Source organism: Salvelinus alpinus, chromosome 27, assembly GCF_045679555.1.
Source record: "Salvelinus alpinus chromosome 27, SLU_Salpinus.1, whole genome shotgun sequence".
In the NCBI taxonomy this organism is placed as follows: domain Eukaryota; kingdom Metazoa; phylum Chordata; class Actinopteri; order Salmoniformes; family Salmonidae; genus Salvelinus; species Salvelinus alpinus.
Genome location: NC_092112.1, coordinates 34,333,049 through 34,357,419, shown reverse-complemented (window position 1 = coordinate 34,357,419; position 24,371 = coordinate 34,333,049). Strand labels below are relative to the sequence as shown.

General features: G+C 43.4%; 1 protein-coding gene across 2 annotated transcripts in view; it reads right to left on the bottom strand.

Moving 5' to 3' along the window:
• Nucleotides 1–22,645, bottom strand: part of jag2b (jagged canonical Notch ligand 2b) — a 97,060-nt gene extending 74,415 nt beyond the window's left edge. For both annotated transcript variants that reach the window (XM_071370400.1, XM_071370401.1), the window contains exons 1-2: nucleotides 22,321–22,645; nucleotides 21,237–21,557 (exon numbers count right to left, since the gene is read on the bottom strand). In XM_071370400.1, coding sequence (XP_071226501.1) covers nucleotides 21,237–21,557; nucleotides 22,321–22,389 — 390 coding nt within the window. In that variant the 5' untranslated portion in view covers nucleotides 22,390–22,645. The remainder of the gene's footprint in view (nucleotides 1–21,236; nucleotides 21,558–22,320) is intronic.
• Nucleotides 22,646–24,371: the final 1,726 nt, after the last annotated feature.

The window sequence follows — 24,371 nt, the reverse complement described above, 5'->3', positions numbered from 1 at the left end:
CCCTCCAGGGGACACAAGGTCATCCATTCAGCCGGTGGCCAATAATAGCTGTGCATGTAATCTTCATTAATCTGTGATGTCAATCCTGGCTTCGGTTTTACCAGGGCTGAGTCTATGGGTTTCTGGGAGAGGCAACCGAACGAGGGAGGCAACCTCGGGCGGAAGAGGGCATGCACAAAACGACAACTGCTCTCAGCTACGCCCAAATGAGGGACACTGCCTGGCCAATTACTGATTCTGAGAAGGTTTAATGATGCCGTTTGGTGGAAAATATGGTAAAGAATGTAGTCTTCTTGGGCCCAGGACGAGACTACCACACAGCTAAAGCTAGAAAAGCCACAAAAGGAAAACACCTGTACCCCTGTCAAATGATCAAAGAACTTATCTTGCAGTAAAAACCACCAGTCAAAAGTTGACACTTCATTCAAAGGTTAATTTATTTTTACTAATTTCTACAAAACATTTTATATTTGAGATTCTTCAAAGTACCCACCCTTTACCTGTCACTCTAAGCATTCTCTCAACCAGCTTCACCTAGACTGCTTTTCCAACAGTCTTTAAGGAGTACCCACATATGCAGAGCACTGGTTGGCTGCTTTTCCTTCACTCCGCAGTCCAACTCATCCCAAGCGGGTTGAGGTCAGGTGATTGTGGAGGTCAGGTCATCTGAGGCAGCACTCCATCCCTCTCCTTGATCAAATAGTCCTAACACAGCCTGGAGGTGTGTTGGTCATTGTCCTGTTGAAAAACAAATGAGCCCAAACCAGATGGGATGGCGTATCGCTGCAGAATGCTTTGGTAGCCATGCTGGTTAAGTGTACCTTGAATTCTAAATAAATCACTGACAGTGTCACCAGCAAAGCACCCCATCACACTTCCTCCATGCTTCACAGTGGGGACCACACATGCAGAGATCCTTTCACCTACTCTGCATCTCACAAAGACACGGTGGTTGGAACCAAAAATCTCAAATTTGGACAGATTTCCACCGGTCTAATGTCCATTTCTCATGTTTCTTGGCCCAAGCAAGTCTACTTATTGGTGTCCTTTAGTAGTCGTTTCTTTGCAGCAACTCGACCATGAAGGCCTGATTTTACGCAGTCTCCTCTGAACAGCTGATGTGTCTGTTACTTGAATTCTAAAGCATTTTATATGGGCTCGAATTTCTGAGTCTGGTAACTCATGAACTTATCCGCTGCAGGAGAGGTAACTCTGGGTCTTCCTTTCCTGTGGCGGTCCTCACGAAAGCCAGTTTCATCATAGGGCTTGATGGTTTTTGCAACTGCACTTCAAGAAACATTTCAAAGTCCTTGAAATGTTCCGGATTGACTGACCTTCAGGTCTTAAATTAATGGACTGTCATTTCTCTTTGCTTATTTGAGCGGTTCTTGTGAAAATATGGACATGGTTTTTTAACAAATAGGGCCATCTTCTGTATATCTTGACAACTGATTGTCTCAAAAAGCATTAGGGAAAGAAATTCCACAAATTAACTTAAGGCACACCTGTTCATTGAAATGCATTCCAGGTGACTACCTCATGAAGCTGGTTGAGAGAATACCAAGAGTGTGCAAAGCATTCAAGGCAAAAGGGTGGCTACTTTGAAGAATCTGAAATATGAAAAAATATTGATTAAGCAATTGATCAGTGACAAGTTAGGAGCAGAAAGCCCCAAGGCGCACTCCCTCATGGCCTATTTATGAGCCCTAACCTGTCCTCCCAAGGATAGAGGGAGTCTGGCCCTCCATGTACTTCCATAGGAGAATGCGACTTCATGGCCTGTATAGTACTAATGAGTGCTGTTTGTACTGAATGGTGCCACTGTGCAGAGAGTTTAAGGAAGGAGCCAGTACCAGCCACTGGGTCAAAAACATTAGCGACTGAAAACAACTGACATTGGAGTCTAGACTTTGTTCCAAACTGCCAACGAAAATCACGTGTGTGGGGGGGGGGGGGGACATTATGTCCCTCTGACGAGTAGGAGAAAAGAATAGTCTGCTGCTCGATCCATCACCCGCTTCCCAAGTGCCCTCTCCTCCCATGGGGGGGGGGGAAATCACAAAGGTCCCTGCTTTGGGTGCAACCAGGTGGTGGACAGCTACGCCCAACATCCATCCTTGCAACATTGAGGTCTCCAAAACCCACCAGGGACCAATGCGGAGTCTCATCTTCCCTTCACATCTCTGAACTTGGGTTACGGGACATCAAAACTCTTGCAAACCTTCAGCTGTTAATACCGTCACAAGAGACAGACATTAGGTCAACTACCAGGTCTAGGCAAAGAATGACAACGGTCAAAGCCCCCCTCTCCTGTAGGAGAAGATTTTAAGCCGGAGTAATGACAGGGAGCGGAGCGGTGGTGAGAAGAGGGCGGGGGTGTCATAAAATGCGGAGGCCTGTTCTCAGGCGAACAGGCAACGTCAGTGACATTTGCTCTCCTGCACCCCACCCCCAGTCTTCCCCTTACTGATGCTGCAGAGGGTGCCTGTCAGGCTTCGTTAGCTCCCTTTCACTAGTCTTCAGAAAGTCCCTCCCCCCCCCAAAATCAGACAGGATGACCCTAAACGCAACAGGAGCTTTTGTACCTCTGGGGTTCTTCCCAGGAACCCCCACCCCCAACATGAGCTATGTTGTCCCTCTACCAATCTCCCCAGGGGGTAGGCTAACCCTCCCACCAAAACGGACAACACTCCTTGCAACAAACCTGCGTGGACCATTTCAGAAGCAGACACTGCTTCTGTCGTTATTGTACAACCCCCACCAGCCCCGAGACAGCACCCCACCTCTTGCACAATACCAAAGACCCCTCTGTTAAGAAGTCGTCTTGATGCGGCTCGCATTTCCTCCACCACAATTGGCATTTTTTGCTAAGATTTTACTGTGACAAAGCAAACAATGGCTTTGTGGTGGGGCATTGTGGGCCTTGGAGGCGCAGGGGGGACTGAGGTCCATAGAAGCTGATATGCTCTTCACACCTCGCCCGGGAACGGAATCCAGACATTAAAACTGAATTCAACAACTTTATTGAACTTATTAGAACATTTATTCATTTGCCTAAGTTAATCATTGGACACGAACAAAATGCATTGAATCGTATTTTCCTGCAACTTTGAAGCGGCACAGGAATGCCCATGCCTATGCGCACGCACAGTCCCAGCCAAAAGTTGACACCTATTCATTCAAGGGTTTCTTTATTTGAACTATTCTACAATAGTTAAGACCAAAAAAACAAAAGAAATAACACATGGATTCATGTTACATCAAAATATATATTTTATTTGAGATTCTCCAAAGTATGTACCCTTTGCTTTGAAGACAGCTTTGCACACGCTTGACATTCTCAACCAGCTTCACCTGGAATGCTTTTCCAACAGTCTTGAAGGAGTTCCCATATATGCTGAGCACTTGTTTGATGTTTTTCCTTCACTCCGCAGTCCAACTCATCCCAAATCACTTCAATTGGGTTGAGGTCAGGTGATTGTTGAGGTCAGGTCATCTGATGCAGCACTCCATCCCTCTCCTTCTTGGTCAAATAGTCCTAACACAGCCTGGGAGGTGTGTTGGTCATTGTCCTGTTGAAAAACAAATGAGCCCAAACCAGATGGGATATCGCTGCAGAATGCTTTGGTATCCATGCTGGTTAAGTGTACCTTGAATTCTAAATAAATCACTGACAGTGTCACCAGCAAAGCACCCCATCACACTTCACGGTGGGAACCACACATGCAGAGATCATCCTTTCATCTACTCTGCATCACAAAGACATGGTGGTTGCAACCAAATATCTCAAATGTACTTTTTGATCTGAGTCCAGAGATTTCCACCGGTCTAATGTCCATTGCTCGTGTTTCTTGGCCCAAGCATTTCTCTTGTTCATGTGTCCTTTAGTAGTCGTTTCTTTGCAGCAACTCAACCATGAAGGCCTGATTCACGCAGTCTCCTCTGAACAGTTGATGTTGAGATGTGTCTGTTACTTGAACTCTGAAGCATTTATTTGGGCTGCAATTTCTGAGGATGGTAACTAATGAACTTATCCTCTGCAGCAGAGGTAACTCTGTTGTGGTCCTCATGAGAGCCTGTTTCATCATAGCGCTTGATGGTTTTTGCGACTGCAATTCAATAAACATTTCAAAGTTATTGAAGTGTTCCGGCTTGACTGACCCTCATGTCTTAAAAGTAATGGACTGTTGTTTCTCTTCGACACACACGGTCTTTTACCAAATATCTTCTGTATACCACCCCTACTTTGTCACAAAATCTGATTGGCTGAAACGCATGAAGAAAATTCCACAAGTGAACTTAACAAGGCACACCTGTTCATTGACATGCATTCCAGGTGACTACCTCATGAAGCTGGTTGAGAGAATGCCAAGAGTGTGCAAAGCTGTCAAGGCAAAATGGTGGCTACTTTGAAGAATCTAAAATATATTTTGATTGGTATAAAACTTTGATTACTACATGATTTCATATGTAATTTCATAGTTGATATCGTCACTATTATTCTACAATGTAGAAAATAGTAAAAATAAACTTGACTTGTACTGCATGTCTACACTTCGTGTAGCGTTAGCAATGATGCTAACAATAACCATCCTCTGGTAGAGATGGAAAGGCTTTCACAAAAAACTTCAATTAAATGTAGCCTATGCTTACCTGGCAGGATGACTCACTGAACACGCTTTTTCTATATTAAATGAAGATATCCATGTGACATTGTTACATACTGTACAACGATATGACATTACAAATTATTAATTTAAAAAAACATTTCAATGTCGTTTATATGACGTGCCCCCCATAAAAAGACCAGTAGCCTTCACGTGTAGTTTGTTGTTCATGTTGGCCAATCAAAGCAGCTAAATGTGTAGTTTACTAATGCAATAAAATTACGGAATTAAAAAGTTAGAGAAATTAGTAGACTACAACGAGCAACCAACAGTTGTTTTATCTGAATGTTATATGAGATAACTACACTACATGACCAAAAGTATGTAGACAACTGCCCGTTGAACAGCTCATTCCAAAATCATGGGCATTAATATGGAGTTGGTCCCCCCCTTTGCTGCTATAATAGCCTACACCCTTTTGGGAAAGCTTTCCACTAGATGTTGGAACATTGCCGGGACCTGCTTCCATTCAGCTATAAGACCATTAGTGAGGTCGGCACTAATGTTGGGCGATTAGGCCTGGCTCGAAGTCGCCGTTTCAATTCCTCTCAAAAGGTGTTCGATGGAGTTGAGATCAGGGCTCTGTGCAGGCCAGTCAAGTTATTCCACACAGATCAACAAACCATTTCTGCATGGACCTCGATTTGTGCACAGGGGCATTGTCATGTTGAAAAAGGAAAGGGCCTTCTCCAAACTGTTGCCACGAAGCACAACATTGACTAGATTGTCATTGTTCACTGGAACTAAGGGGCCTAGGCCGAACCATGAAAAACAGCCCCAGACAATTATTCCTCCATCAAACTTCACAGTTGGCACTACGCAGTCGGGCAGGTAGTGTTCTCCTGCCATCCGCCAAACCAAGATTTGTTCATCGGACTGCCAGAAGTGAAGTGTGATTCATCACTCCAGATAACACCTTCCCACTGCTCCAGAGTCCAATGGCGGCGAGCTTTACACCACTCCAGCCGATGCTTGACATTGTGCAGGGGGATCTTAGGCTTGTGTGCGGATGCTTGGCCATGGAAACCCATTTCATTACGCTCCTGACACAGTTGTGAAAACGTTGCTTCCAGAAGCAGTTTGGAACTCTGTAGTGAGTGTTGCAACCGAGGACTGACGATTTGTACACGCTACGCACTTCAGCAGTCCCGTTCTATGAGGTTGCGTGGCCTACCACTTTGCGGCTGAGCCATTGTTGCTCCTAGACGTTTACACTTCATAGTAACAGCACTTACAGTTGACCGGGGCAGCTCTAGCAAGGCAGGAATTTGACAAACTGACTTGTTGGAAAGGTGGCATCCCATGACAGTGCCACATTTAAAGTCACAGAGCTCTTCAGTAGGGCCAGTCAACTGCAGGTGTTTGTTTATGGAGATTGCATGGCTGTGTGCTCGATATTATACACCGGTCAGCAACGTGTGTGCCTGAAATATCCAAATCCAAACATTTGAAGGGGTTTAAAATACAATGCTTAAACTAGAACAGGGAGAGCAGCTGGCAAAGGAGAGAGGGTGTCGTTCATTCGCTGCAGAAGCAAGCTGAAAGAGGGGAAGAGACGCAGTAGCCGACTCAGCTACAGCCACGACTAGCTAACTTATAGCTGCCATAGTTACTCATTTGTATATATATATATATATGTATATATTTGTATATATTTGTATATATTTGTATATATATAAATAAAGTGTAACTATGGCAGCTACAAGTTAGCTAGTCTTGGCTGTAGCCTAGTCAGCTACTGCGTCCCCCCCCCTCCCTCTTTCTGCTTGCTCCGGCACACATGGCCCTTCTGTAGCTGCAGCAAACGAGCACCAGCCTCTCTCCCTGTTGTAGTTTAAGCATTGTTGTGGACTTATAGAACATCCAATTTTGTTGTTTTTCTAAAAACATTTTTAGATTGAGGGAAAACTGATTCGGGCAAAACATACAACTGATTTTATAGGGCCCAAGACCTCCCACGAACACACACCCAAAGAGAAATTCCAACTGGTTTTAATTTCAGCCGCAGGACAAATGAAATGCTGGGTCATGTTCATTAGAGCACCTTGGAGCAAGACGCAACAGAACGAGCATGGACAAGTTCAGATAATAGCCTACCTTCCCGTTTCCACCAGTTTATGAGCTGTTTTGTTCATACTTAACTTAACCCCGTTCTGGAACGTTACAAAAAAAGAGATCCATCTGTAGTGTTCTACGACTCACGAGACAGAGAGGCTAAATGGCAGCCCTAGTGCCTGGCCATATATCCTCGTCTACTTTTTTTTCTTGTACAAGGCCATTTACTGGAGCAGTGTGCCAAGAGATGTGGCGCTTAATGCTGAGAACTTGGCCGGCACGCACACACTCCGCTGTGTGTAAACACACGGCCCATTGAGCATGCCGCTACTATGCCAACAAAGTCATTAGCCATGCACCAACAATACAAAAAACACCTCCCCTCTGGGGTGCTAATAAACCAGTGTAGGGTTCAAGGGTAAGCACCTAACTGAAGGGGGGAAGTGCACACGCAAATATACACTGACATGCGCCCACAGACACAATGTTCATTATTTTATTGCCCCGAAAATCATTTCGGCATCATATACCAACACAGGGCTCTATGCTGACCTCTTTTTACAATTAGCATGTGTACACCTAATTTGGAAAATGTAGGCGTTTAAAGAAATTTAGGAGCACAATTGAAAATATTTGAGTAATAAAGCCAGAATCCTTACATTTTTCTAGGCGCATTCCTAAAGAGAAAATTCCAGGTCGACAGAAAAATATTCAGACGCATATGTGAGTAAAATGGTAGCACTGTAAAGCCCTGCAACAGTCAAATGCATGTCATTGGGAACTCCCAAGTTCCAGATTAATAAAAAGTATGAGCAAGGATTTACGTAGATTATTTTATATAATTTAATACCAAAATGTAAAGATATTCATACAATTTAGGGCCTACTCATTTTCAGGAAACAAAGAGAGGAATCCACTAGAGACTATTGATTAACCCCCTGACAGACCAGAACGATGATATAGACTAATACCAGTTTCAGACCGGGTGCATCTCAACAGCCTCGGGCCAAAGTGGCTTCCTCCACTCATTCCCTTCATTTGCACTGATATCAGACAGGTGAGAGAGCAATGCGTCTGAATGACTGACTGAATCCTAACTAGATGCTTTACCACCCTTCTAAATCATTTAGATTGCCGACATCGGAGGAAAACGAGACGAGGAGAATGTCTGATTATGGAGTGCACTGGTTAGCCATGGGTTGTGATGCAGCCCACCTTGACCACCAGCTGTTCCCAACCAACCTAATACACTGAACAAAAATATTAAATGCAACAATTTCAAAGATTTGAGCTACAGTTCATATAAAGAACTAAGTAAATTTAAATAAAATGGATCAGAAAGCCAGTCAGTATCTGGTGTGACCACCATCTGCCTCATGCATCGCAACATCTTCGCATAGAGTTGATCAGGCTGTTGATTGTGGCCTGTGGAATGATGTCCCACTCCTCTTTAATGGCTGTGTGAAGTCTCTGGATATTGGCTGGAACACGCTGTCGTGCACGTCAATCCAGAGCATCAATGGGTGACATATCTGGTGAGTATGCACGCCATGAAAAACTGGAACATTTTCAGCTCCCAGGAATTGTGTTCAGATCCTTGCAACATGGGGCCGTATATTATCATGCTGAAACAGGAAGTAATGGGGGTGGATGAATGGCACGACAAGGTCCCGTCACGGTATCTGTCCATTAAAATTGCCATTGATAAAATGCAATCGTGTTCCTTGTCCATAGTTTATGCCTGCCAATACCATAACCTCACCATGGGGCACTCTGTTCAATGTTGACATCAGCAAACCGCTCGCCCACACAAACGCCATGCACGTTGTCTGCCATCTGCCCAGTACAGTTGAAATCTGGATTCATCCATGAAGAGCCCACTTGTCCAGTATGCCAGAGGCCATCGAAGGTCAGCATTTGCCCACTGAAGTCGGTTACGAAGCCAAACTGCAGTCAGGTCAAGACCCTGATGAGGACGACGTTGGAGGCAGCTTATGGTAGAGAAAGGAACATTCAAATCTCTGGCTACAGCTACACAAGGTGCACCTGTGTATTGTTCATGCTGTTTAATAAGCTTCTTGATATGCCACACCTGTCAGGTGGATGGATTATCTTGGCAAAGGAGAAATGCTCACTAACAGGGATGTAAACTAAAATAGAAAATGGGATCTATTATTTCAGGTCATGAAACCAACACTACGTGTTTATATTTTTGTTTAGTATATAATAAGCCATTTAACAGACTTCTCCAAAGCGACAGTGCAAGCATACATTTCTTGTATGGGTGGGCACCAGCGGGAATCAAACCCACGATATTGGAGTTGCAAGTGCAACGCTCTAAAAACTAAGCTAAAACAGTACCACCCTTCATACCCAGGTCAATAGCACATCTCGGCCTGCCTGTCGTCAGAGGAGCAGCCAAGCTGGTCTACATCTCCCATACTGCACCTGGGGCGCACCAGATAAAGCAGCCATCCCACAAACCTGGGGAGGAGGGGATAGAGGAAGTGCTTTGGAAATTATGATAGCACAGTCCCATTTCGGTGTTCTCCGTCCTTCTACACATAAACTAAACTCATCAGTGGCTCCATAGTGTATGTGGCCCCCACCCCCATCAAAGCTGCTCTAGGCTATAGCCGCTGCAGTATGGACGTGCACATTAAGTATATTGTGGGATTCTGTCATTACAAGTTATTGTTTACATCTCTGCACAGCCCCACATTCCCAGGTACTGCAGCAGCCCTACCTTGCTCACACTCAGAAAGATCCAAACGTGCAAAATGTCAGGTGTGCACCAAAAACAGACCAATGGGAAGAAGCTCATCCATCCACAACTTAATCTGCTCATTTGGTTAGTGGCCAGCTATCTAAACTTGTAGCAAGCATGGTCGAATTACATCCTCTACCTTAACAGCCTTGCGAGGCCTAAATCAGCATGTTTAGCCTGACGGAGCCCCAGCAGAGTAGGGTGAAATTGCCCCCAGACGCTGATCTTGGGTCAGTTTAGCATTTTCCCCATTAATGGTAAAGGTTAGGATGGTCCTAGATCTGTACATAGGGGACACTCACCCTGGAGCTAGTGCAAGAGGCTGCATGCCTAGTGTGTGCTTATGCGGCAGCCAGGCCACCTCAAGCTGAGGCCCAATATTATTTCAATGACATAGGTAAGGAGGACCGCAGCACCTGCACGCAACTAATTTACCAAGTTGCGTCCCAAATAGCCACAGATTCCCTTAAGGGCTCTGGTCAAAAGTAGTGCACTATAAAAAAAGAGAATTGGGTGCAATTTTGGATGCACTCCAAGAGCGAGGAAGAAAAAGGAGGCCACACGACCTGTGTTTGAATAGAGAAACACATAGGCTACCTGCTGCAATCACAGACTAAACACCTACACATACGCACGAGAGAGACCCACACCATCTTGCCCAAAGGGAGTTTATGGACAAGCAGAGACAGCAATCAAAGCTTTAGATGCGTTTACCTAGCTACGGTCACCGTTTAGAATTTCTGAGCCGACTAGTTGAAAAATCTGCCGAAATGCACCTTGAGCAAGGCACTTGACCCTAATTGCTCCCGTAAGTCACTCTGGTTAAGGGCATCAGCTAAAATGTAATGTACAATAAAAGCAATAACATTTAACCAAAGATCAATTGAAGAAGTCAATGTACCCCAAATTAGCATGCCCAAATAATCTCACTGATTTGTTTAATGAATGGTATATTGTGGGGTCTTGACCTGGTGGTTCACAAAAAAAAAAAACTGTTGAAACCAGTTTGGGAACCTCTGATATGGTGTAAAAAGTCGGGGGAAGCTTGGGAAGGCGTTTCATAAATGGTTCACCTTTGGAGCACTTGGCCTTGCTAATTGGCGGAGTGTCTTCGGTTTAGGGCTGGGAGGTATACCGTATTTTACAATATACAGTTAGAGATGCACTGATCCGGTTTCGGTTTTTACTTTATCCTATATAACGGTCTTTGAATGTTTAGTTTGTTAAAATGTGATACGCTGTGTGTGATACGCAGTCAATGCAACAATGTTGATGACAACGATGCTGTTTTCACTTTGCTAAATCCACTAGCATTGTATAATTACACTATTAGTTTGTGTTTCTTACATCTGCAAACAGCTAGTTTGTCTTTTCTTAGCAAGTGGGCCTAAATCTTGTTAGCCGCTAATGCTAATTAGCTGGCAAGCTAGCTAATAAATGTACTGAGTCAGAGCAAACGTAATTAGCTATACAGCCTGATAATACCAGTGATAGCGTAGACCTAAATCAGCATGTTTGTGCAATAGTATCTTTTAAATCAAAAGAGGAATACGCAAAGCATGAATGTTAGCTACATGAAGTAGCTAAGATAATACATTCTTTGTAGCCAAAGATTCAAGTTCCCTAGGAAACAACACTGATTCATACCCTGTCATTCACTTGTCGTCATGTCAAACACTTTAAAAAAAGCACCGACTATTATATTCTAACTATAGAATTAGAATAATCAGTCTATTTCCATGATTCCAAAGTGTTGTTCTAAATCACAAGTCAAATCGCAATTGCAACATTTGGTGAACAATAAGGCTTAGATTGTCTGCCCATATCATACAGCCCTACATGGCAGTGTGGAAATGCTCTCAAATGAGTGCAGGAAATGCAGAAACTAATGAAAATGCTGAACAAAATGTTTTTGGTTGAAATTGAACCGTCTAAAACAAAATCAGAATGGAGAAAGCCATTGAAATCACTTAGGATGTATGTGTTGCCACCCTAGGGTCACGCACTACTCAAAGCAAATGTAGAACTTATAATAATAAAAGTAAAACTGTCCATTTGTGATAATTTTGGCCATATCACCCAGCCATACTTCTAAAAATATCTTCCTCCCATGACCGGTGGGTGCATTGATGGCCGGGGAGAGGAGAATGCAGCCTCTTAAGTGTGTCCATTCCTTCCCCTTTCATGGGAAGATGCTGCAAAAGGCCCCACACAGCCTCAGGGTCAAAAGAGTGAAAATCTTTATTGAGCTGGCAGACAAAAAGTGATTTGTTTGTGTCGAGGAAAGGAGAAAAAAGAAAGCCAGAGATAGATTCTCCGGGTCTTTCTGTCGACAAACTTCCTGGCAAAATCAACGACAGCTCTCTGCACAACGTTCCTGCAACGTCACGACAACACAACTGTTGCGATTGAGGACAACGTGCCCCCGAGTCTGAACGTCCACTGACATTACATCTGGGGACTAGCATAAGCATAGAGAAGAAAAACACAGTATACGCTTCATAAGGTTGAATTGGATTTGACCTTGTTGAGTTGTCACATGCGTGCTCTATTCTTAAAAATACATATTTATTTTATGGCACAATATGGCAAATGGATTGAGTCCCACTCCCCAAAGCGTTTTAGTTATAAAAATAAAAAAAATCGGTATGATAGGCATATTGGTAAACAGACTATACAGCTACAAATAGACTATACTAAAGAAGTTAAACGTCTTACCAGTGATGAAAGGTTTCCCCACACACACAGCTATGTCTAGCCTACTTGGAAATATGGGGATCTGGTGTCCCACACCGAATAGCCTGAAGCCACAGGGCTCTTCTCACAGGCTCCATTTCCCTAAATCAGGAGCATTGCGAACCGTAGGGCGGGAATGTTTTTTTACCTGGTTACATGTACATTGACCAACACTAGGGCTGTCCGCGACTAAGAAAAAATCTTGGTCGACCAAAAGGTTTGTTATTTTTAAAAACATATTTTCATATATAGACATGTGTTTTCATCAAATATATGCACTGAGCTTGTCTGATGCTTTAAGTGCACTGTTTGATTAAATAATTAAAGACACAAATGACTAGAGGAGTCCGACCGCAATTGATTTGATTGTGCCGGGCCAAGATCAGACTTGCTGGAAGCAAGTGACTAGCACCCATTGTCTCGCTCTCCTCCCTGCTGCAGAGACCACCAAAGAACATCGGTGTTAATCGCACTGTCAGTGTTGCTGAAGCTGCAACGTAATTACAGCCATTTGTCTGAAAAGTTGTTACCAAAATCACAAATTTGTTTAGGAAGACATTCCGTATTCTCTCAAACTGTGCCCTTTGTGTGACACGTCACATGCATGCGATGCATACGACCAATAGGGCCTGACCTATAGCATATCATAACAAATAAATTGGTTATAAACTCTGAACACCGTAACAACAAAAATGGATGCAGAGGACGTGATACACGAAATGGGGAATGTCTACTGGTTGCTCAGGAGGTAAAGAGGAAGTCAGATGTGTGGAATAAATTGATCTAGTTGCGGAAAATACTGGAGATCAAGAAAAATTAAAAGATAAGGAGAAAGGGATGCATGCATATTACGTGTGCCAAACAAGTGCTGTTAGATTACAATATAATTCTGACCATTTGGAACAATGTAAACACTAAATATGCGTACCAGAGAGTCTGTTCTAATGTTTTTTTGTTAAGCAAAATGATTAAATCACCTTAAGTCGCATTAATTTGTGAACGCATTTTCCAAAATGGAACGGTTCATTTATTGTTTATGGTAATTATTCAAGGGTCGCTTTATTTTAAAACTAAAACGCTTGATTGCATTTCAAATAATGAATGAATCGTATGCTGTGTGAGGACAAAGAAATGAATGATTGATACAGTAGCATAAATAAAAGTATTGAAATATAGGCCTAAATTAGTTATGGTATTAAGACTAAACAGGATGTCCCCTTAGGCCTACAGCTTGACGGTAGTTATACAAGGCTGCTATACTAAGCCTACTAATGACATAACTTATTACAATGATGATCATAAGAATAACGAGATCGAGAAAAAGGTTATTATTTGACAATTTGGAACAGTGTAAACACTAAATTATAAATAATACCAAAGAGGCTGTTCTAATGAGAAAAAAAAGCGTAAAGCATTTAATACAGCATAGAAAAGATTAACAGCCGAATTTGTGAAATTGTTTATCCAACGTGTTTGCTTGAGGCTTGGTGCTCAGGGAATCAGTTTGCCATTAAACAAACATTCAACCCAGCAACAGAAGCAGGATCTGTAGATATACTGTATATGGATGATTTATGAAGACAGGCACATTTAACAGTTCGGCTACTGATCATAGACCTAATTAAAACTGGTTTCCTCTACTCACTTATTCTTAGACAATTAAGGCAAGGGCTCTTTTCTCGTCTCCTCATTCTGTTGCTGCTTCTGCCGCATTGTTCTACAACAACAATATGCTGGTTAAAGTGTCAGACCCAATAATCGCTAAGTTAAAACTGTATGAGCATATTCAACTTCTTAATTTTTTTTTAGATAATATATATTAAAACTAGGGTTGCTAAGGGACGTAAACCTTCTGGGAAATTTCCGGAAACTTTCCATGGGAAGTTAAGCCCGGGAATTTGGGGAATTTTTGGCTAAAGTTATAAGCTAACAGTGAACCTTTTTTTGTGGGATACACAAAGCAATTGTAGGACTTGCGGCATATTTTGGTTAAACGATCCCCAAATTTAATAGAATTGCAACCCTCTGCATGCACAGTGCTTTCTTCAATCACATGTAGAGCTGATCCTCAAGATCTTGTACACTAATGAGATGCTATTGAGCCCACACTACTACACTGTCTGAGTCAAGGACTACATGCTTTCTGCTAAGTTTTGATTACAATACTGGGTGGGGTGAATATTTTATGACATACATGATTTTGTTAACTAGTAAATAGTAGCCTACAGCAAAGTGTGTTTAAATCATTTCTAACTTGTAAACAATCTCTGCTAGTTAATTTTTCCTACCATGTGGGTTTTAGCTTGCTTGAGCCTGCTAACGGAGGAGTGTTAATTCACCTGTTTCCATACAGGTTTCATTTTAAAACATTTATCTTACAAAGGAGTTGTTTAATCTAACTACTTAACTATTTATCTGTAATTGTATTATATATTTTTTTACTAATCTTTACAGGAAAATGCCACGGACACCATCTGATGTGTGGAGACATTTCACTTCAGCTAATGTGCAAATACTGTGCCAAATCATGTGTGAAGAATGCAACAAAGATGGAGAATCATCTGGCCAAGTGCATAAAGTTCTCTCAGTGCTACAGCAAGCAACCTCTGACAAAAGCCCCTCTACTTCTATTCGAGATGAAAATTATGAATGAGACACCTTATCGATAGCAACAGCTCATGGTCCTCCTGGAATTAGAAGCTTTTTTACTCAATGGAGGAACGTAGTCAGAGAAATGCTGATGATTCTCTTGCTTGAGCTGTGTATGCAACTGGTTCACCTCTGATGCTCACAGGCAATGTGTATTGGAAGAGATTTCTGAATGTTCTTCGCCCAGCGTACACCCCTCCAACCAGACATGCTTTATCTACTAGTTTGCTGGATGTAGAGTTCAACAGAGTTCAAGTGAAGGTCAAGCAAATTATAGAGAAAGCAGACTATTGCAGTCATCTCTGATGGGTGGTCGAATGTTTGTGGGCATGGAATAATTAACTACATCATCTCCACCCCTCAACTAGTATTCTACAAGAGCACAGACACAAAAGACAGACACCGGTCTCTACATTGCAGATGAGCTGAAGGCAGTCAATGACCTTGGACCACATAAGTTATTTGCACTGGTGACAGACAATGCTGCGAACATTAAGGCTGCTTGGTCTAAAGTGGAGCAGTCCTACCCTCACATCACACCCATTGGCTGTGCTGCTCATGCATTGAATCTGCTCCTCAAGGACATCATGGCCCTGAAAACAATGGAAACATTCTACAAGAGAGCCAAGGAAATGGTTAGGTATGTGAAGGGTCATCAAGTTATATCAGCAATCTACCTCACCAAGTAAAGTGAGAAGAATAAGAGCACCACATTGAAGCTGCTCAGCAAAACCTGTTGGGGAGGTGTTGTCATTATGCTTGACAGTCTCCTGGAGGGGAAGGAGTCTCTCCAAGAAATGGCTATATCACAGTCTGCCAATATGGACAGTCCCATCAAGAGGATCCTCCTGGATGATGTATTTTGGGAGAGTGGTAAGCAGCCTGAAACCTATAGCAGTAGCCATTGCACAGATTGGCATTGTCTCCCTCAACCTGTCTGATGTTCAGAGGAGGAGAAATCTGAACTGCCCTGCCCACTTCACTGTTGCTCCAAGCAGAGAAAACTGCAGTTTTGAAATACATCAAAAAGTGTGAAGACCTCTGCCTGAAGCCCATATACACACCACAGCATACATGTTGGACCCCAAGTATGCTGACAGGAGCATCCTGGCTGGTGCAGAGATCAACAAGGCATATGGCTTCATCACTACCGTGTCTCGCCACCTTGCCCTGGATGGGGGCAAGATTCTTGGCAGTCTAGAGAAGTACACTTTCCAAGCAAGGGCTTTGGGATGGAGATGCAATATGGCAGTCATGCCAACATATCTCAGCAGCCACCTGGTGGAAGGGACTTTGTGGATCTGAAGCTCTTTCCTCCATCATCCTCCAAATCCCACCAACATCAGCCGCCTCAGAGCACAACTGGTCCTTGTTTGGGAACACACGGGTTGAAAAACTGGTGGCCAGCCAGGCAAATTTTAGGGTTTTTGAGTCTGACAATAAACCATCTGCAACAAGGTTGGAAAGTGACAGTGAAGATGAGGCCTCAGTCTGATGTTCAAGAGGTGGACATTGAGGAGTTCCAGGGAGAAGACATCGAAGCATGAGAGCAAGATCGCCTCGAAACTAAAGCTTTGGTTATCATTTTACAGATGTATGTTGAATATGTTTTTGGGAGATGCGATGGATCATTCAATATTCCCTTTATTTTGTTGTTCAGTGAAATCCCATGTTTAGAGTAAACTCAATTAAAGTTCAATTCATAACTAATTACTTTTTTTATTTCTATTGGAAGGATTAAATAATTTGCAATTATGTCTACTTATGACAAAGTAAAAGGTTTATATTCATCTCCATATGACAAATATATACAAATATATACAATGCAAAAACATCTACATCGAAATGGTATTAATACTAATTCCCACCTCTGAATATTCCCCAAAATGTGCAACCCAAATTAAAAACAAATAAATTAAAACAAGTCATTGCCAAGAGTATGTGTACACCTGCTCGTCGAACATCTCATTCCAAAATCATGGGCATTAATATGGAGATGATCCCCCTTTAATGCTAGAACAGCCTCCACTCCTCTGGGAAAGCGTTCCAATAGATGTTGGAACATTGCTTCCAATCAGCCTCAATTGCATTAGTAAGGTCGGGCACTGATGTTGGGCGATTAAGCCTGGCTCGCAGTCAGCGTTTCAATTCATTCCAAATGTGTTTGATGGGGTTGATGGGCTCTGTGCAGGCCAGTCAAGTTCTTCCACACAGATCTACCAAATCATTTCTGTATTGACTTCGCTTTGTCCACGGGGTCATTGTCATCCTCAAACACGAAAAGACATTCCCCAAACTGTTGTCACAAAGTTGGAAGCACAGAATCATCTACAATGGCATGCTGTAGCGTTAATATTTCACTTTATTGGAAATAAGGGGCCTAGCCTGAACCATGAAAAACAGCCCCAGACCATTATTCCTCCTCCAGCAAACTTCACAGTTGGCACTATGCATTGGGGAAGGTAGCATTCTCCTGGTATCCGCCAAATCCAGATTAATACGTCAGACGGTGAAGTGTGACTCATCACTCCAGAGCACACCTTTCCACTGCTCCGGAGTCCAATGGCGTCAAACTTTCCACCACTCCAGCCAACGCTTGGCATTGCGCAGGGTGATCTTAGGCTTGTGTGCGGCTGCTCAGCCATGGAAACCCATTTTGTGAAGCTCCTGACAAACAGTTATTGTGCTGACGTTGCTTCCAGGGGCAGTTTGGAACTTGGTAGCGAGTGTTGCAACCGAGGACAGGCGATTTTTACCCGCTTCAGCGGTCCCGTTCTGTGAGCTTGTGTGGCCTATCAGTTCTCGGCTGAGCCGTTGTTGCTCCTAGACGTTTCCACTTCCCAATAATAGCGCTTACAGTTGACGGGAACAGCTCAACAGGGCAGACATTTGACGAAGTGACTTGTTGGAAAGTTTGCATCCTATGTCGGTGCCACTTTGAAAGTCAGTACAGACCATTCTACTGCCTATGTTTGTCTAGAGATTGCATGGCTGTGTGCTCGATTGTGTACACCTGTCAGCAATGGATGTGGCTGAAATAGCCGAACCCATTAATTTGAAGGTGTGTCCACATACTTTTGTAGTGTAGCAACATGGTCTAGGAAAAGTAATTTCAACAGCACACTGATGAGTTTCAGAACCGTGGACAGTGACCACTATCCAAAGCAGGAGAAACTGCATAATATCATTTTTATTACTGTTGCACCATTGTTCTTATGTAATAACCATATACAATTCAGGAGCAGGTCTTAAGAGTGATGACTGTCCCATCCCCACGGCCTTCACAATGGATTAGTCCACTCAGACGGGTGTCCTTTTTTTTGTGCTAGTGCTCGTCTAAACAAATCTCGGTCGACCAACAGACTATCAGCCCTAAACACAGCAGCTTTTTTGGCATGTTTTGTCATTTCTATACAACTAAAAATGTACGACGAAGTTGGCTCTTTTACAATTGGGGTCAATGGGAAAGAATGTTGTCCCCAATTTGTGGGTGTGGTCGAGGGGAATTCCTTATTATGTGAATATCGACTCGGTGTATAGCATGAGCCACATCAGTTAATTATAATGCCAACATTGTACATACCGTGGAAATTATGGCATCACAATAGCAGGCAGCCATTGCGAGTGTACCCATAAGTTTACCAGTCAAATTACCAGGGTTAGAGGTTCCAAGCCCATTGTATTCATTCTATTTCTGCGCGCTGCTGCGTTGTGGAAGACTGATTTTCTACAACGCCTTCCTTGTTTCAACAAGGTACAACGTTTTATGTGGTGAAGAGTCCATGTTACGTCAGCAACGGACTCAACAACACGAACGCCGGCCGTCGTGTCTTCAGTCAGATGTTCGTTCCACACAATTTTTTTTTCATGATTGTACCGGCCCTATAAACCCTAGATCTTTTTCCTGGTTAAATACGGCATTTTGGTTCAGGCGACTTGCACACATCGTAGAGGTAAATCAGATCTAGTAGTGACATTTTCCAACCCCTTCTGAAACTAACCATTATTACACATCAACCCAACGTAAATTATGATTTTAGCACATTTGGACATGAGCTAGACACTCCATCCTTACTGTAGTCCAATAGGTAGCCATCTGTTCTCTAAATTTGCTAAATGCACAATCAGTAGTGTAATCAACATGGTGGCTGGGACCCTAGCTTCCCAGGTGAGCCTCATACGAGTGTCTCTGGTCAAAGGTAGTGCACTATATAGGGAATAGGGTGCAATTTGGGATATACAACTCTCCTTCTCCACTGAAAGCACCATAGGGGGCAGGAGAGAGGGAGGGAGGGAGCCACATTGTTTACTAAAGGCCTATCTAACCGTTGCCTGGCGACGGCCCCGGCAAGCTCCCAATCAGGTGTGGCTGTGCTTGCTGGTTAGCCTTGGATCAACTGTTCCCCTGCCAGGCCCAGGGAAGTCTATCGACAAACGGACGCCTTTCTCACAGTACAGATCGAGGGAAAGATAATTCATTGAATAGGGGAATTGATGAAGTAAAAAGGGAAGAGATTGAGAAAAAAAGAGAAAGGGGGTGATAGAACATTTATCAATTGAGTAAGTGACAGAAGTTAGTTCTATTGTATCCCCATCTGATAGCTGATGCAGTGCATCACCCTACAGTGAACCCCTCCCTACAAGCTGACCTAAGATCTGTGAGTAAGAGCAACTTCATCAACTACTGCTGGTAGGCTATATGGGCTAGTAGAAGCCAGGCATAGATCATGGACCGTGTGTGCGTCAGCCCACAACAAGGCTCCAAATGGACATCTGGCCACGGCTGACAGTCACTACACTGTATCTTTGTTGCTTCAGCGAGCAACCTGTAACACACAGCAGTGAATAGACCAGCTAGCTGTGACATCTGCCACTGGAATAGTAGGGCACTGGGCCCATCTCAATAGTCTAATGTGGCTTCCACACCACTGACAGTCCAAATCTATACTTGTGAGGGCAACTACCTAGGAGGCGTCCTCCAAGTGTTTTGTTGAACCTAGCTTGTGTTTTCAAGGGAGGGGAGGAGCAGAGAGAGCTACTTGAGACTATTGAGATGTGTCCGCAGAAGCAGCTGCTGGGCACTTAAGGTAATGACAGGGGAGCTGGACTAGAACAGGTCTCTTTGCCTGTGTTGTAAAGCATACATGTTGCATAGGGACTTGAGATGTATCCCTTTCAGCTCCCTCAGGATGATCAAGGGAGTTAAGTTAGTGGATGAGAAAAAAACCCATTTGAGATCTGCGTGTGGTGGTGAGGTTTGTGGTGGGGGGAATAGGTAGCGTTAGCTAGCACTATTCGGTTGCACCTCTACCAAAACTCAAGTATTTTTCAACCTATAGCTTGTTCTCCATCTTTTTAAATAGTGAACCAACATGTTCTCCGCCCTTTCATTTCCATGACTGATAAATATGGAAATAAGTAAATGGAACATGATTTTCTAATGGCGAGCGAGTGGCGCGCCTTTTCTTGTGCTCTCGTCTGCAGCAAACAGTGAGCAATACATATAGTATCCTGATAGGCCTGGGAATTGCCAGAGAGAGTTAATTGCCCTTTTTTTAATAGATTAAGTTTTGTTTTGTAAGGGATGCTAATCTTACCCTAATTTCCCAATTAATAAAATGTGCCTGGGGGGGTATTGGCCTACTGAAACCGCAGACAAGCTCATTTGAGACTGCTATTCTCTATGCACCTTTACATTACATTCAAATACAACTGTTTTCTTATCATAGTGGTGAAAATAAGTATGCACTTGCATAATCCGTATGCACACAGACAGACACACCGTGAGGCACACGCAATTGCGCCCAAGGTGCCACCTGCCACCCACTCAGACAGCAGGGGAAGCTGCGTGAGCTCTATGCAAAGAGAGCGGGATCAAGAACGTCACCTTATATGCACTGCCTCGCTTGCCTGTAGGCAGCTGTAATTTCGTTTTAATAAGAGCTCGTCACAAACTAGTGCACTCGGACGCTCCGAATAACGAACCCACATAATAATCGAAGGGGACACTAGCCTTGTGTAGTGCCGTTGCAATTGAGGTTACTGCTGTGACGTGGACCCAAGGGGATTCGGGTCTAGCAAAGCAACAGGGAGCTACAGCAGTCATCCCAAATCACACGAATGCATCATGACTCTTGTCTAGAATAACAATCGTATAAACTCTATGGTATTTCGGTGGCAAAGGCTACCTTGGAAATTATGGAGCCCGTCGACACGAACCCTATCCAGTGCCTGATAGTGACATATACTACTGTGTATGGCACTGACAAATATCCAATAAAACATTGGATTATCCTTAAATACACTCTGGCTTATTAAAACATTTAATGGTGGTGGATTGATTAGGAAAGATGTACACTTACCGGCCATGCGTACTGAAAAGAGATGAGAACCTTGCCAGCATCGTTGATTTTGTTTTGGTTATTCTTCGTGTTCTTAAAAGTAAATATATTTCCACCAAGAACGTGTGTAGATCCAACTCCGTAGGTGCAAGAGCCAGTGGTTATGACCTCGGTTTGGTACTCCTTTAAGCAAATTTTTAAGTAAGTATCACACTCGTCCCGACTACAGCGCAGATCCTGTGAGTTCCTTGTGCCGTCGCAGCATTCCCCGTCCGACAACTCACCGTTCACATTCTGAACAGTAATCAGTTGCAGCTCAAAATAGCCAGAGCACTTGGACACCTAAAAATAAAATTAAAATAGAAAATTACAGAAAATTCTGTGTTTGGTCGGGTTACTATGCGTGCGTAAACCGATAGTGGTGCACGCGACCACCGGGAATTTGATGGAAAGGCTATAAGGACACGCCTGACGCCCAAACCGATATTTAATTTCAGAATATATTACAATTATGTTAGAGTTAGGGTCAGGTTTAAAGTAAAGCTCCGTTTCACGTTTTGGCTAGTCGGTTTATGCGTCAGTTGTGTCCTTATAACGTTAGTATCCCCCGAGTTTGATAAGCTTGTTTACCAAGTAATTAATAGGTGGGGGATAATTGGGTCAATAATCTTACAATGTGTTTACTCATGTAGCCTACCTTTGGCACAACATGTTCTGTCATTAACCTACAAAAATAGGCCTTTCTTTCCAAGAAAATGCATTGGCTAGTAGTGCATCTGTGTAGTAGCCTATGCATGAGGATCCTTTGCTAATATCGTTAGAAACAATTAACTGCAATGAAACTTAGAACATGTAACGTTAGGCTATGTAAAATATAGCCAAATGACAAGTGCATGACAGCAAAATGGAGAGTAACAATTCCTCACACTTCAACCTCGTCATGGTTAAAATGCATGATCACATGATTCAATTGACGGCTGCGTAATTTAATTATCGATTAATATCTGAATAGGCAAATAAATAGGCCCACGCCCACTAACTTTTGACAACGATTGTTTATAAATCAACATTTATTTGGCGTAATATTTGACAACAGCCCTCTTACCTCCGTCCATATCGTCAATAGGAGGCACAGTATTGAGAGGCAATTCGTAATCCTTGTACAATTCCACATGCCTGCGAATAATTAGTATATCATAGGGAAAAAGCGATCCAAAACGGAAAAGAGCCGTTGACCGGCGACACAGTTCTCCGCTCCTGACATGCAAAATTCACAGCGTGCTTTTTTCCTCCGTATATTTCCAAAATTCACCGAAATATTAGCCTACATGCGTGTGTAGCAGGCAGCCGACGCAGCGTTGTGATGGTCCAGCCACAAGAACCTCCGTCAAATCACTCCACAGCAACTGATATGTTTCCCAGCTACAGCCCGCCTGAGGATGTCTTTTTGATTGGCAGTTCAACAAACCACTCACAAATCCGAATGCTTGCAATTGGCAAGAGCCGTCCTTGAGCCAACCAAAGGCACTGGGGGCGGAGTATTTCCAAAAACCTTGAATTACATGGCTTGGGTAAATGAGAACTGAGAAGCCGCATAGACAGACCGATTGTGTGTGATAGGCTATGTCTATCAGGTTACAGGTTATTTAAATACAACATTTGAGAAATATATCCAAATACAGGATAATATGCCCACCGTGGTTTTGGCTGTAGGTTTGCAATTGTATTATCAGGGTAGGCCTACGTCTTAATTCCGCCGCTCACAGCCAATTTACAACGGGCAATATGCAATTTATTTTGCACTAGACTAATTGTTGTGAATCTAAGTTCCCCTTTCAAATGTTGAATGAATGTCTTCTGTGTGAATAAAAAATTTCGGCAAATAGCCCACAACATTGATTTAACTTTACTCTAAGCATGGGCTTTACCTATTGTTTTTAAAATAGCCTAAAATAACGAGTTTATCGATTTATCACAGCATAAATTGACCCACACAGACGGTGGGCTTTGCTGAATTAATGTAGTTGACAGCGCCCTCTTCCGTATATCGGCGCATTAGGCTACCAGTGTGGATAATGTGCTTCAATTTTTGCAGTATACTGTGTGTTACTTGTGACTTCGTGATATTGAGTTACTTACCGAAGGCCTCTAATTTTTTGTCTGACAGGAAATAAGCAATAAAGACCCTCCTTCGGCAAACGTCACTGACATCCATTGCTTGTTCTGGCACTTTGCCAAACAATCCACTCACAGCTTGAGAAATCCTGACCTCCTTTTAGGTGACCACTTCCTACAGAGGAGTCATAGCACAAGTTTCTCAACACCCCACCGTCAGTCTGCATTCAGTCACACAAGCATCTTATCGAGCACCTCAAAGGGAGCCTGGAGTGTGTGTGTGAGAGAGAGATAGTGTGTGTGTTTGCATGCACATGTGTGTATGTACGTGAAGACGATTGACAAAGGCTGTGTGTGTGCCAGACAAGGCTTCCCCCCACCCGCCGGGCACGACCCTCTCCTCTCACCAGTCCAGCGGCATCATGTCATCAGATAGGGATGCAAATAAGTGCCCAGATAGCCCCAGCAGCAGCATTGGCTCACTGGTGGAAGTGTGTGTAGATGAGGAGGTGGGTGGGGGGCAGTGGTGAAGAAGAGGATTATGAGGTTGGGGTGGGGGCTGGAGCAGGAGGGGTGTTGGGCACTGTGGGGGGTTTGTAGACCTCCCTCCCAGGGTTAGGGTTGGGGGGGTAAAGTGGATTTCTCTCCTCATCCATTTTTCATGGTTTCTTCCTTTGAGAGTTGAGAGAGCACCCCTGCCTGAATGTATGACCTCTTGCTTCGACTCTCTTTTATCTTTAATCATTGAGGAAAGAGGGTGGGGGAGGGCGGTTGTGAAATTGTTGGTGAGGCACACGTTGGTGACGTTGTCAACCCACCCATGTATATGATTACATGGACAGGGGGGACCTGATCCTAAAGCACTCCTACACTGAGGCGCTTTATGAATATGGCTCTGATGCTAAAAGTCTGTGGCGAACAGTCATGATTAAATGTGGTATATTGTAATCCACAGTTACAAATAAATTATAAATAAATTACATCTCAAATCTTATAGTGTGCTGGATTGCCTTTCTGTAATGTCCTTGCCTTACCATCATG